This window comes from Ursus arctos, unplaced genomic scaffold (genome assembly GCF_023065955.2).
Source record: "Ursus arctos isolate Adak ecotype North America unplaced genomic scaffold, UrsArc2.0 scaffold_12, whole genome shotgun sequence".
Classification (NCBI taxonomy): Eukaryota; Metazoa; Chordata; class Mammalia; order Carnivora; family Ursidae; genus Ursus; species Ursus arctos.
Genome location: NW_026622786.1, coordinates 68,671,105 through 68,685,424, shown reverse-complemented (window position 1 = coordinate 68,685,424; position 14,320 = coordinate 68,671,105). Strand labels below are relative to the sequence as shown.

At 58.0% G+C, this 14,320-nt stretch overlaps 2 protein-coding genes across 7 annotated transcripts in view; both read right to left on the bottom strand.

Annotated features, from left to right (window-relative positions):
• Positions 1-2,274: 2,274 nt before the first annotated feature.
• On the bottom strand, positions 2,275-6,611 carry KNCN (kinocilin). Its single transcript, XM_026498178.3, has 4 exons — positions 6,057-6,611; positions 4,908-4,976; positions 4,177-4,251; positions 2,275-3,157 (listed from the first exon to the last, which is right to left on the bottom strand). Exons 1-4 carry the CDS (start codon positions 6,205-6,207, stop codon positions 3,078-3,080), a joined length of 375 nt encoding a protein of 124 aa, XP_026353963.1. The 5' UTR covers positions 6,208-6,611; the 3' UTR covers positions 2,275-3,077.
• A 2,076-nt stretch (positions 6,612-8,687) lies between these two features.
• MKNK1 (MAPK interacting serine/threonine kinase 1) overlaps positions 8,688-14,320 on the bottom strand; it is a 45,574-nt gene continuing 39,941 nt past the window's right edge. For 5 of the 6 annotated variants that reach the window (XM_057310672.1, XM_057310674.1, XM_026498175.4 and 2 more), the window contains one exon: positions 11,924-13,276. In XM_057310672.1, the coding sequence (XP_057166655.1) occupies positions 13,042-13,276 (235 nt within the window). In that variant the 3' untranslated portion in view covers positions 11,924-13,041. Of the gene's footprint in view, positions 9,184-11,586; positions 11,743-11,923; positions 13,277-14,320 lie in introns of those variants that run through there. The other variant, XR_008958843.1, reaches the window with a different exon arrangement.

Below are 14,320 nucleotides of genomic sequence, written 5' to 3'. Positions count from 1 at the left end.
AATGTTCACTAGAACAGCTGGGGCCAATGACCTGTCCCTGCTCACACCTACTCCATGTGGAAATATTGGAGGGTTCCAGAGCTGCTCAGAGCTAAGAGAGCACTTCCTCCCCTAATTCGACCTCCCACACCACTCTGCCCGCTTGGCCCAACCTCACCTTCCAGAGCACGCGTGGGGAGAAGGCATAAGCTCCGCGTGGACAACTGCTGTGACAGGTTGAGGCATGGAGGGGGGGTTGGGGGCGAGAGAGACTCAGGAGGATGCATCTGGACGTTCACTTAGATTGGGGGAAAGGAAGTCGCAAGGATCCTATGAACCCCTGCCTAGTTCTTCCCCAACGGACTTAGGCCTTGTCTTTTTATGTGCTGATTCCTTAGGTTAGTCTGCTCTGATCCCTACACCGTTCTGTGCCGGGCTCTGCCAGGCATCGAAGATACCAAAGTCCTGCCTTGGGGAGGTCACGTTGGGGAAGGGTTGGTGGTGGGCCGAGGGGTCCCACTGTCAGGGTTCGCGTCCCCCACTCTCACCCCTTCCATCCTTGGGCAGCATTCTGGGTACGTCAGGTGAGGATTAAGATGGGCAGCAGGAAGGGTTTCCTTATTGATCAAGGAGGGGCCCCCAGGCGTGAGTTACGAGTTCCACTGATGATGATGCTGTTGGGGGACCAGAGAAGGGGCAGCGAGCAGGCAGGGGGGAGGGGGAGCAGAGGAAGTGCAAGGAGGGGGACTTCCCTCAGGCTGGAGGAACCACAGGCTCCACGACTGGCCAGCATTTATGAGTGGTGGCCTGTCGCACCCTGGCCAGGGGGTTGGTCCCTCTGCAGAGGACAGCAGCACGTAGAGGCTCGGGTGGGGAGAGAGAGGAGCCCTGGATACAAGGCCTGGCCGGCCAACCTCTCACCACAGGACTCGGTGAGTCCCTTCTTCTGGGGGCCTCAGCTTTCCCATCTGTACAATGACGTGGTCTCTGCCGCTCTGGTTTGGTTTTGCAACATCTGCTGCGTACCTGTGGGCCTGGTCCTCTGGCCTGGGCTCTCGGGAGGGGGAAGTAGACAAGGACCGCTCAGAATAGTGTGGGCTGTGATGGACAGAAGCCCTGGGGCTGGGGGAGCACCATGAAGTCAGGGGAGGCTCCTGAGAGGAGGGGTCATCTGCACTGATCCTTGAAGAATGAGACTCTTCCCAGCTTGTCCTCGGCTCACAAAAATCGCAGGCCACCTGGAGCAGATGGCTCTGTGGAGGACAGCCACCTGCTCCACCGCGAGGGTGCAGGTGAGTGCCGCGCGGGGTGGAGGGCGGAGCCACGTCTTCTGCACAGCCACACACACCTGGGCAGGCCCTCCTGGCCCCAGACCCTGTGGGTACATGGGCCTTGACGTGGCTCTCCTGTGAAAGACTGGGGATTGTTTTTCCATTAAATTTAAGCCACTGACATTTTTTAAAAAAGAGTTTATATATTTGACAGAGAGAGAGAGAGAGACAGAGGGAGCAGGGGAGTGGCAGGCAGAGGGAGAGGGAGAAGCAGGCTCCCTGCTGAGCAAGGAGACCGATGAGGGGCTCGATCCCAGCACCCTGGGACCAGGACCCTGGGACCAGGACCTGAGCTGAAGGCAGACGCTTAACCGCCTGAGCCACCCAGGCTCCCCTAAGCCACAAACATTAATTGAGCACCTACTGTGTGCCCTGACAGTGACCAGAAAAGGGCAACATATGACAGGTTCTAGCAGGATTAGTAACTGTTTTGTGCAAAAGAAGCCTTCAGCCTGCCTGGCCGCTGTGGAGAGAGGGAGGACAGACACAGGGAGAGGAGGAGGAAGGTGTTGTGTTCAGGGGAATCCTTGGAACTGGGCCTTTCAAGGTGGGTTTTGGTTTTTTTTCAAAGCTTTTATTTATTTATTTGACAGAGATAGAGACAGCCAGCGAGAGAGGGAACACAAGCAGGGGGAGTGGGGGAGGAAGAAGCAGGCTCACAGCGGAGGAGCCTGATGTGGGGCTCGATCCCAGAACTCCGGGATCACGCCCTGAGCCGAAGGCAGACACTTAACCGCTGTGCCACCCAGGCGCCCCTCGAGGTGGGTTTTTTTTTTTAAAGAATTTATTTATTCATTTTTGAGAAAGAGAGAGTGCGCACAAGAGAGGTGAGGGGCAGAGGGAGAAGCAGACTTCCCGCTGAGCAGGAAGCATGACACGGGGACTCAGTCCCAGGACCCTGGGATCAGGACCTGAGCTGAGGGCAGATGCTTGACCGACTGAGCCACCCAGGCACCTGAGGTGGGGGCAGAGAGGAGTGGGAGGCCTCCAGGGGAACACAAGCCAAAGCTCGGAGGCTGGAATGTTTGAGATTGTTCAGGAGCAGTGAGAGGGTGGGGGACGAGAGGGAAGGCTGGAGGTCTTGTCTGGAGTCAGATCAGCAAAAGCCTTGCAAGGTGGAGTCACATGCGAGAGTCTCAAGACAGGACTCAGCTCAGGAGCCTCCTCCTCCTGGAAGCCTCCAGGTCGGGGCCTCACCTGGGCTCTGGGTCAGGGCAGTGATGATTTTGTCTGCCCAGGCGGTGCTCCTGGCTGGCTCACTGCTGCCAAGAGCCTGTCCCTGAGGAGTTACCCAGAGCTTTTGAGAACCTGGAAGAATCTGGTCCAGCCCCCCTATCTAGCCAGTGAGCTCTAGAGGCCCAGGGCCAGGCCTTAAGGGCTGAGGGATCCCGTCTGTGGTTTCTGTGGGCCTGTGGTTCATTGCTGTGGCCAGCCTGGAGCAAGAGACTGAGGTGGCCCCGCATTCCAGAGAAACCAGTCAGTAGATCAAAAAGGAAGGGACACCGAGCTGCACTCCAGAGAGAAAATCCAGGTCAAAAGCCTGATACAGGGCCCCCTGTGGAACGTCCAGCGGGACCTTGCTTCAGGCCCTGCCCGGTGCTGCTACGTGGAATCCATTTGCAGGAGCTGTGCCCAGGCGAATGCAGGGCTGGTGTCTCCAGGGCCCAGTTCACCTCTGGTTTGGCCCGGGGAGGGCTGTGAGATCAGGGGAGCGGGCAGGCAGGGAGGGAAGGAGGGAGGGCAGGGTGTAGCCCCTCAGCCCCTGCCTCAGCCCTCCCCGGCCCCCCGGCCCCCTGGCTTCAGCTTCTCCAGTGTTCTGCTCACGGTGGACAGGCTGCTGCGGGCTCCTGGGGGGAGAGACCAGGACAGGGCTGCCTCAGGAGACAGGCTTGGGGGCAGAGCAACCCAGAGGGACCACAGGGGAGAGAGGGGAGTCCCAGGGACAGTTTCAGCTGCACTTCAAGAGGCATAGATGGAAGAGGACAGCAGCATGGTGAGGGCGGTTAGAGAGAGGACTCTGGGGCCAAATACCTGGTTTCAGGTCCGGCCCCACCACTTCCTAGTTGCCTTAATCTCTCTGTGCCTCAGTTGCCCCACATATAAAGTGGGCCTAATTACAGTACCTCCCTCGTATGGTTGTTTTGAGAATGGAACAAACTAATATATGTAAAGTGTTTGGTGCAGGGTCTGGAAGGGGACTTTTTTTTTTTTTTTAAAGATTTTTTTTTAATTTATTTATTTGACAGAGATAGAGACAGCCAGAGAGAGAGGGAACACAAGCAGGGGGAGTGGGAGAGGAAGAAGCAGGCTCACAGCAGAAGAGCCTGACGTGGGGCTTGATCCCATAGCGCCAGGATCACGCCCTGAGCCGAAGGCAGACGCTTTAACGACTGCGCTACCCAGGCGCCCCTGGAAGGGGACTTTTTATTGGGATTAGGCAGTCTGCCTGGTGGCAGACACTGTGGGCTGAGGCCATCTTTGAGAAACTCCTGCCCTAGAATTTTCTGGTGTGTGGACATGGTAGAGGAGGAAGATGTTCCATTTCAGGTACCAGCTCTGAGAGTTGGCTTCCATAATTGGAAAAGAGAGTGAAAACATAAACTGGGACATGGGACCTAGGGGTGGTCCCAGTGTCCATGCTGGGCACAATGGAGAAGGCCTGAGGTCAAACAAGAGGAGACTGGCTCAGCTTGGAGCAAGAAGGGTTTTGACCCACATGGAGGAACCGCCCAATCTGCTGGCCCCTGGTGACTGGGGACGTCCACGTCCCTTCTGCTTGTCTGTCAAAGCTTCTCCCAGGCTCCCACAGAGCTGCTTAGCCAGAGAGCAAAGATGGAAGACGGACTCTGGAATTTTTAAAACTTACCCTCTTTATTGCCATTGGCACTGGATCTTCCCTCCCCATGGTCTGGCCCTGGGTGGGGGTGGATTCTCAGGCTCCCTGTGGGATAAGACCACCCCAAGCCCCCTGGTTACTAAGCCATTCTCAGATCAAGTCCTGCTTTGGGAAGGGAAGTCCTCCTGCTGTCTTTGCTCCACCACCTTCCTTGAAGTCTCCCACATGATCTGGGCTGATTTGGGAGTGGAGTCGGAAGAGAGGGGCCCTTGAAGGGGAAGATGGCAGACTTTTCAAGGAGGTGGGCATCATGGGGAGAACTAGGAATATGTAAAGCCCCCCTGGATTGATGGAGATGGTAGCATGTTTGTGCGGGGCGGAGATGAGTTAAGGAGCTATACAAGGGTCCTGAGGTCTTAGGGGTGGTAGAGGGTGTTTGGGGGGGGCTCAAGGGATGAAATGGGCTTCTCTGGAGATCTTGGAGGCTTTGGGGGAGTTGGAAACTCTCTCGGGGGGAGATGGGGGATCTGGGTGCTTTGAGCTGGTTGAGGCACATTTGCAGCAACAGGCTGGAGTCTGCTGCACGGTAGTCATGGCAACGCCAGCATAACACACGGCGCGCGCACGCGTGCACACGCACCCAGGAGCAGTCACACCCACGGGCTCGGCTCCACCACAGAGCGTGCCGCAGACGTCCACACGATGGGTGTCACACAGCAGCCCTTGGAAGAGGGCTCCGCTGGGCTGGGGAGAGGACTCACCTATGGCAGGCAGAATGTGGTCCAGGTTGAACCGAGCCTTTAGGAACGGGTAGGCCAAGATGAGGAGCCCTGAGAAGAGAGACGCAGAGGGGTTCTGTGATGGGGAAGGGCCTGCTTGGTGCGGGCTGTGGAGCTGTGGGTGGGCTGTGAGCCTGGGGCTGCTTTCTGAGGGGGCTATGGGTGTGCACAGGAGGACCATAGGGTGCAGGTCGGGACTGTGGGTGCGTCAATGTGAGCCTGTCCGTTTTTGGGAGGGGGCGGCTCCCCAACACCCAGCCCTGGGAAGGGGCAGGGAGTCGTGCCTCTGTGGGGAAGGGGCTCCGGGCTGTGAAGGTGCAGGCTCCCCCCAGGTGATCAGCATGGGTGGCTTCCTTCCTTCTCAGCCGGCTGGACAGGGCCCCAGCTGACATCACCACCAACTCTCCTTTGGCCCCCTCTCCCCTAGGGCAGGCCTGGGCACTCCGGAGCAGGCTCCTTCCCAGCCGGACGTGGGGAGGGCTGCGCCGAAGAGGGGACCCAGCCCTGCCCAGCCCCACCTCATCCTCAGACCAAGTGTCTGTGGCCTTTGGCGGGAGTTGCCAGGTATGGAGGCCAGGAACCCACCAGTCTGGTGCTTCTGGCTCCGCTTTTGGCCCAGGCGAGTGGGGAAAGGGGTGGTACTCGGCATCATTGTGGGGGTATCAGTGGGGCTGGCTCGGATAGATAGATGGACGGATGCCTGGACAGACAGATGCCCTGCCAAGATATACCAGGGAAGAAAAGGAAACCCTTCGAGTTGGATCCTACCTTGGCTCACAGAGTGTCCCACTGGGACCTCTGTCCTTTTACCTGCCCCCTGTCAGGCCACCCCCGACAGGCTGATGAATTCCACCAAAAACCCAAGAGCCCAGGGCTTGGAACCAGAGAGCCAGAGGGGGAGCAGCCAAAGAGGAGTGTGGCAAGCAGCTCCCCTATCCACAGAGTCCTTATCCCTGGCAGAAGGAACCTCACCCCAACCCTCCTGGGCCTCCCCACACCCCGACAGCTGCCTAGCTCACACCTGTAGCTTCTGTTCCTCCCCAACCAATTCCTGTTGAACCAGCCCTTCCCTCCGTTTCTCATTCACCCGACCATGGCCCTCCTCCCTCTCTGAGCCCGGCATCTGCTCACCCAGACCGGCGGCGCCGATAAATGTCCCCCCCACGGCGGCTGCAGCTTTGGACACGGACACGCCGATGATGATGCTGCCGGCCACCAGGCCGAGGGCCACACAGGCCAGCTGCAGGCAGCGGAAGTCTCTGCTGCTGATGGGGATGTCCATGCAGGCCTACCCGGGGTACTGTCAGCACCCAGGGGGGCCCTCCCTGGAAAGCCCTGGAGGTCTCGGTCCTCTTGGATGTGTCTTTGTTGGAACTCCACCTTCGGAGTGGGAATTTCTGGGCAGGAAGATTCAGGGCGAGTAACCCTACCCCACAGCTCTCCTAGGGGCCCCCAGCTGCACCTTGACCTGGGATCCCTGCCAGGTCACGCCAGCCTACTCTTCTTCCCGTGAAGGCCCCTGAATCTGGAGGCCACTCTTGGCGCTCTGGCCTGATCACATCCTGCCTTGGCTGTGAGAGTCCTGGCGTGCCGGGCCTGCCCCACCGGGTCCGCCCGTTAGCTTCCTCTCAGGAGAGCTTAGCCCGAGCTCCCCTGCTCAGGACATCCTGCCCTGGATGCCGGAGCCGGCTCAGCTGCCACTGGGCCTTGGCCTATTAAAGTTTAAAGCAGCGGAGGGGCTTGGTCCAGGGGACCCGGGTTCCTCGGAGCTGCAGGCAGCGGGGAGGGCCTGAGTTATTCATGAGGTTGCAATGTGAGCTGCTGCCTGTCCCAGAGGCCCACTAGGGCACTCCGCCCAGGTTCCATTGCTGGTTCCTGAGGGGGTGGGATAGACTGGTGGCTTCACGTGGGGCGTAGCAGCCAGGGACGTGAGGAGACTCCCTGGCTACACGCGCTGCTGTCTTCTGCCATGTGGCACATGGGGCTTCTGCTCAGGGACTCAGAGGCAGGCATGGGCGGGGACCTGGAGGAGGCTCAAGAGGCAGGAATGGTAACTGGGACAGGAGGAGAGAAAGAAGAATTCCTCTGAGTTCACTCTCTCCCCTTGCCCCTCCCCCCAGCCTGGGAACCCCTGGCCTCCTAGGGGGAGCAGGGTTGAGGGGTCCTGGTTTGAAGCTGATCTCAGGGGACCTCCTCCCCAGATAGGCTTGCTTCCCCTCCCTCTTTAGTTCCTCCCGGGACCCCTGGCAGAGGGCTGAGAAGGAAGAGCAGGGAGTGGAGGGGGTGGGCAGGAATGGGGTAGAGGACAACAAATATGGAGAGAAGGATTGGCAGGGACTGGGTGCCAGGGGCCAGGGTCAGCAGACTGGGACATGGCTAGTACGTCCTGACCTCCTCTGCCCGGCCTGTCTGACCTACTTGCAGGATCCACCAACTCAAGGCTGGACAGCGATAGCCAAGCCCAGCCCTATCCCACCCCTAGATCCAGCCCTCGCCACTAACCGCATTCTCTGGCCCTTGATGGATCCGGGCCTCCCTGACCCGAGTCTGGATCTGGTCCTATGCCTGCACCAGGCATCGGGGCCCAACTCCCAGGGTCCCACCCCCAGCCCCACTGGCCTCTGTTTGCGTGCCTCTGTCTCCCCACAATGTCTGCCGCCCAACATAGTCACAGCCAGGCCATGGACCTCTGCTGCCACAGCTGCTCCCTGCCCCTTGTTACTCCCCGTCTCTGCTGCTGTCCTTCTGCTGAGTGTCTGCTCGGCCCCCACTGTCTGGAGAGTGCCCCCTCGTCCTGCAGGACCCTACTCCGCCGGCCCCAGCTCTGTAAAGCTATTCCTGATGGTGCCTGAGTGGGTGGGCTGCCTACTGCTGCTCCCATGTCCCCATCATCTGTCCTCCTTCTCTGTCCCCTCTGTAGACTGTGAGCCCCTCAAGGGCCGGTTCAGGGAGTGAGCTCCACAGAATGCCTAGAGGGGCCCTGGCTTCTGAACACAAGGCAGAGCTCAGGGAGGGCTTGGCCCTGCGTGACCACCTCAGGTCAGCAGAGAGGAGGGCCATGGGCACCATGGCACCTCCGTCTCTAACAAGGGACTTTCCTTGGGCAAGGGTCGGGGCCTGAGAAGGCCAGGGTCACTGGACTGAGGTTCAGCTGAGGGAAGACACTGCCAGGAGGCTGGAGAGGGGCCTGCGCAAGGACGGGTGTGAACTCAAAGGTATGTGGCGGGGGGGGGGTGACTGCAGAGCACCGGTGGGCCCCCAGGCTGTGTTCCTGGCCCCCATAAGAGGAAGCCCCTGGAGGTGGGCATTCCCCAGCTACTGCGGCTGCTGCCAACGTCCCCTGTGCCTCTCTCCAGGATGAGGTCTGATTATTCCTCTAATTAGGCATCAAATGACAGCCCATGTCTCTGTCACACATAATTGATCCCCCACTGACTAGTTTTAGAAGGAGCTGTCAAAATAATTGTCTCTGAAAATGTGTTCCTGGGACGCTGAGCTTTGGGAATCTCAACACCTTCACCTCCATTAAGTGTTTGCCTAACTCTGGCTGGGCAGGGTGTCGGGCCGGGGGCGGCTCCCACACCGTCAGCAGGATGGGGCACCTCACACTGTGGGACCTGGGCCGGCCCCTCACCTCCTGAGCCTCACTTTGCCCAGCTGGTGAAGCGGAACGGAGAGGGCAGAGGCTGGGGTCAGGGAGGCCTGTGCATTGTGAGTTTCAGGTTCCAGAAGAACACTTTAACCTCCAAAAATGGGACCAAATTCTAAATAAGACTTATTATTTTTTTTGGCATTGTAAATCCCTCAAGGGCCCAGAGTCAGAGGAGGAAATACGGAGGAGAGACGCGTCAAACCATTTCAGTTACAAGATCACTGAACTACAAACCCATCCAAGCTCCTTTGTAGAATAGACGGGGAAACTGAGACATGGGGAGTGGAAGGACGGCCCCAGAGTCCGTGAGAGAACTTCATTGTCCAGATTCCATGCGCAGCTGAGAAATACTCTAGCTTTTCTCTGTCCTTAAATTTCTAACTTGTCCTATTTGAGGTGGGAGGAATTGGCAACCCCACCGTCAGAGGGAGACGTTGTGTTCAGTCAAGGCCTCCGTCTTCTCTCTCGTGACAGGGGGGTGTCATTAAAGGCGACTTGAAACCTTTGTGATGCCTGCTCTCCTGTTGATTGGAAATGGAGAGAGAGAGAGAGAGAGAGAGAGAGATGGAGGCTTGCGGATTCTTCCCTCAATACAAGCTGTTTCATCTGAAAAAGAAAATACAAGTTTGTCCTTGGGTGATGTGCTTCCTATAATAGGTAAAGGACATGGAAGCCTGAGCCACTAGAGGCCAATTGCCCCACCTGTTCCCCACCTCACTAGCCTCGGAACCCTCCTCGCTGAAGCCTGGGTCCCCTAGGCCTCTGGACTCTGGGTGGGTGGTAGGTGGTGGGTGGTGGGTAGGCCACAGGTCACAGCTGAGTTCTGCCGCAAAATCTGTCTTTGTTTCACGGCGAGGCCAGGGCTGGAGTGCCTGCCTATGCTCTTTCCTTCCCGGAGGCACCGAGTCCAAGGCTGGCATGTGGTAGGGAGGAAGAGTGGGTGAAAAGGCCTCGGTGTGGTTTAGTTCCGTTTATTTTCCTTGAGGGGTGAGGACCCTGGAAAAGAGCGTGATTAATGCACTGATCCCCTGGGGGACGGGCAGCTTTCCCACACTGTTCAGAAGCTGAACTCGGGGAAGTGGCTTCCAAGGCAACTGCTGCCATGGCAACAAGAGTGCCAGCTGAGGGGGGACCTGGCTCCTCGCTCCCCTCCAGACCTAAGCAGCTGGAGTGGCTGGCACGGGACCAGGGCACGGCTGTCTGGGAATGGGGTCTGGGGAGAGGCATTTAGCTGGAAGGGAGATGGGGCCCCCAAGAGCTCAGGCAGGTGGACATCCAGAGAGAGAAAGACTTGGCCCCTGTGCCCAGACCCCAGACAGGGGTCACACAGGAGTCCTGATAACTGAATTTGAAGCAGGAGGCCTGAGGTCTGGGACATGCGGGCTGGCTAGGAGCAGCTTTCTCCTAAGGCCCAGTCCACACCTGAGCCCTAGAGCCAGGGGGACAGGCCGCCACAGTTCCAGGCCCCAGAGCTTCCCTCCGTGTGTCTGCCATACCTCCCCCTGCCTAGTAGAGCCAGGCACGTGGTCTGGGCCTCAAAAAGGGCAGGGGACTTCCCAAGGTCACCCAGTGAAGAGTGGCAGAAGGACTAGAACCCAGGACCCCTGATCCCCAAACGCAGACTCTGCCCCTGGCACTACAGCTGTCCCTTGGGGCCAGGGACCCCAGCCCAGAGGGGCAGAGCAACCTGTCAGCAGGAGAACCCCACAAAGGACCAGAGGCCAGGCCCATCTGGAAAGCCCAGATCCATCTCCACCCACACAAGCCAAGGAAAGGGGGGAAAACTCATCTCCGTCACTGGCACCGAGTAGAGGGATTGTGCCCTGTGCTGAGGAGACAGCGACTAGAAGGACCATCGCAGCCGTAGCCAACCCTTGATTGCACACCGGCCATGTGTGCCCGGAACTGCTCTGAACACTCTGCATTTATTAATCCATAAACCGCTGCCCTGAGACTAACTTGCCCAGGGCTCAAAGCTAGTTAAGCGTCAGGGCTGGCATTTGAAGCCAGTGGGTCGCAAGTGTCTCCGGGAGGAATCCCAGTGCTGTCTTCCTACCTGTACATCAGGGTCTTTCTCTCCTTTCTCTGCTCAGTTCTTCTAAGTGGGGTGACATAATGGTACCTCACCTCACAGGAAGGCTATGAAAATTAAATGAGATAATGCCGGGACAGCTCTCCGCCAGCAGCTGTTGCTTGCTTAGCTCATGACAACGCTATCAAAACCGCAGCATTGAGGCAGAGCTGTGAAGGATGATGGGTGGACCAGGGTGGGGAGGCAGGCTGGTAGAGGCCGCCGCCTGAGCAAAGGCACGGAGGCCTGAGAGCCAGCTGGAGCTGGACACAGAACAGGGTCGGGGGGAGCTTGGTCCAGGAAGCCTCTGGAAGTCGCCTCTCAGCTGGCCAACCCGAAGGACGGATCGGGCTGGGGCTGGAGTCGAGACAGAGCTCATACCCTGGTTCCGAGTGCCCAGGGACTGGGAGACTTTGGGCCAAAAGGCTCAGATTCTGTAGGTGTGTTTTTCCAGCCCATCCCTGTCCGGGGAGAAGAGGGGATGTGAGGGTGGTGACAGTTGCTGCAAAGGGAAGACTGTCAGCAGAAAGGATGTCAGCGTCCACACGGAGGCATCGATGCTGCAGGACGGCCCCTAGAGTAAGGAGCCCCTGACCCAACCTCCCCTCTCTCCAGGGAGAGAAGCTGCTGGCAGCACCTTGTCCGCTGCCCTGGCCCTCAGACCTCCCTCCTGCTCCTCGATGGGAACTTCTAAAGCCCCTTCCCGGCCCAGCCCTCCCCAGTGTGGCTCTGAGGGTGACACGGGACAAAGCACACGAAAGCCTTTTGCACGAGCAACACGAGAACCACGGGTATGAGGCATCATTTTCCTTTGTTCTAACTCTGGCAAGTCCTGGGCACACAACAGATCCTCAAGAAAGGCTTAGGGCTGCCCCAGACAGAGAGGACCTTTTCTCCTGCCCGCGCGCGTGGCTGGCCTGGCCACAGGGCACACTTACGACGGCATTTTTCGAAGCCGGTTTGTGTGATGGTGGCTGATGCCTCCTCTTCCACCTGCCGGGGAGACCCTACAGGACAGAGCTGTTTCTTACTCATCTCTGGGTCCTGGCACAGAACAGGAGACTGACAAATGTTGACAAACTTCATTTCCTCACCTAAAAAAGAAAAGCAGTGATCTCTCCTTCACCTTGTTTTGTGAATCCGATGAGGGGCTAGATTTAGAGGTCCCAATTAGGGGCACCTTCTCCCCACTGGGCTGGACTCGGCCCCTCTCCAGAAGGCCTCTCTCCCTCTCAGGTTTACAGGGGAAGAAAGGACCACCAGAAAGGCCACAGCTAGAATTTAAAACAGTTTTATTAAAACAAGCACACTGTATAATAGCATTGTCGTGTTGTGTGTCTGTGTGACTCGTACAGGCCCATTTTCTTTAGGCAGCTCGACACCCCAGCTTCTCGGAGGCCAGATGCGCCTGCAGGCTCTCTGGCAGCCGGCGGCCCATGGCTTGGACCAGGGCTGCCTGCGATCTGCGATCTGCGGCCACATCAGGCACGGAGCCCCTTCTAACGGCCCTGGACTGGTGCTGCCGTCCAGCAGACACAGCCTCTAAGTCACTGGTCATCTTAACAGCTTAAAACCAGTTAGAATAATAGGAAACAGCTGAATAAAACCTTTCACATGCGTGGACATTCAAGGAAGAGCAGCCGTGACATGCTCTGGAAAATCCACCGGCTTGCAGTGGGAGTTTAAAGTCCCATCTTTGCTGGAAGTGCATGGTTAAAAAAAACAAACAAACATTTTTTTAAACGAAATAATACGGACTTCAGCAGCAATTCCAAACAAGGAGGAGAATGATAAATGAGGGACACATTTTGGTCCCGGCAAAGAAAGATTACGTGCTCCTCCCGCGCCATAGACTGGAAGACTGATCTGGCCTCCTGAACTTGGAAGGCTCCCTGCCCTTTCCTGAATTGAGGGGATGGCTTTTCTCAGCCAAGGGGAGGACGTCCGGAGGACAGAGGAAGGACCAGAGGGGGTGGGGGGTGGGCAGTGCTGAAAGAGGAACGAGCCTCTGTCAACTGCCGCTTCTCAAGGCTGGCTCCCCGAAGGCTGCAGCCCCAGCCGCCCGCCGCCCGCCACCAGGAGAGCCGGCTGGATCCTGGATCTGCAGGCGGGTGAGCAGGTGGGCAGGAGCCCAGCAGAGAGATGTCCCTGCCGCAGGCGATTATGCAAAGTGACAACTGATTGCTTTCCTTTTCAAAGACAACCCCTTTGGAAGGAGCTTTTTCCTTGAGGACTCTGGGGAGATGGGGGTTGGGTGGGAACCTCCGGGCCCTCGCGGGGATGGAGCCACGGGCCCTCGCCGGGATGGAGACATTGAGCAGCTTCCTCCGCCTGCCTTGCACACTTGGCCGCACCCGGGCAAGCCGAGGTCCGTGAGGCTGGGCTGGAGCAGGTCAGAGTGCGGCGGGAGTCGGGCACGGTTCCGGGTCGCTGCTGCGGCCTGCCTGGGCCAGGGCCCTCCGGCGAGCCAGGCGTGACTTGCAGGGGGGGGAAAGCCTCACAGAGCAGAGGCCCTCGACCAGGGACTCGGACTCCTCTGCCAGCTCGTCTTCCTCGCGCTGAGAAAGCTGGCGGTTAAGGGCGATGGCCTCAGCCGCGAAGAGTGTCAGGTCCATCGTGCTGCTATTTCTACAGGGGCGGGCAGCACAGAGCAGAGGGAAGCGGGGCTCAGCGCTCTGGCTGGCCCGCTCCCGGACCCCTGGATGCTTTTTCTGGGCTGCTCCCCCTCGGAAGTCGGTCTTGCCCAGGTTTGGAATCTGATTTCACTGAGGCTGGAATGCCTTTGAGCCTCAACTACGGTCCTTAGATTTAGGAGTTGGGACACATGCCCCTTTCTATTCAGAGAACCCCCTTCACACTCCCATGCTCTGCATCCAGCGGTCCCCAAAGAAGGGCCTGGCACATGAAGCACGCACCCATGTATCCCCCTCCCCCATCAGGGAGGGGAGCTTCAAGAGCAGAGGCTGTGCCTTTGTGTCTGAGTCTCCAGGGCTCAGCCCAGGGCTAGCATACAACAGGCATTGTGGGTCTTCTAGAGTGGACCAGAGGTTTGGGGCCTCAAGGCACCTGGACGGGGCTCTAGAGAATCAGACATGCCCACCCCGGGCAGCAGGTCACCCCAGTGGCGACTACAGTGATGTAAGACTTCCCTGGGTAACTCCCAGCACCTGGTCATGAGGTTGCTCCCTGGGGGTTCCCACAGTGTGCAAGCCCTGGTCCTTTGGGAATAAGGCAGTGCTCACTAGGAACATGGTCTAGTGTAAAAGGCACTAGTCAAACAGATACAGGTTCAAAGTCCAACTCCCCATGGCAACTGTGTGGCCTTGAATGAGTAACCTCAATCTCTCTATTCTCGGTTTTCTCATCCATAAAATGGGGTAATAGGAACACCTCTCTTTTAAATGTATCATAAAGATTATTAATAGAATCTCTGTAAAGCCCTTAGCACCAAACCTGGCGTGCGGTATGTATTTACCATAGAGCAGCCATTACTATTACTGTGTCTGGCCGGACAACTGGTCCTACTGCCTCACAGCGCCCCCTCCTGCTACTGGCACCAACCCGCAGCAGCAGGAGCGAACGCTGGGGTGAAAAACCTACAGGTAAGGTCTTTGGGCTATAAATGGTGATTTCTAGTTCGATGCAAGCAGATATGGAAACAGTTTTTCTCCT

Excerpts from the sequence above, each read along its gene's own strand:
- KNCN (XM_026498178.3), bottom strand. The coding sequence starts at position 6,207 with ATGGACATCCCCATCAGCAGCAGAGACTTCCGCTGCCTGCAGCTGGCC. Across the intron at positions 4,977-6,056 it reads TATCGGCGCCGCCGGTCTGG|GGCTCCTCATCTTGGCCTAC; the intron begins GTGAGCAGATGC and ends CTCTCTTCTCAG. Across the intron at positions 3,158-4,176 it reads TGCCAATGGCAATAAAGAGG|GAGCCCGCAGCAGCCTGTCC; the intron begins GTAAGTTTTAAA and ends CTCTCCCCCCAG.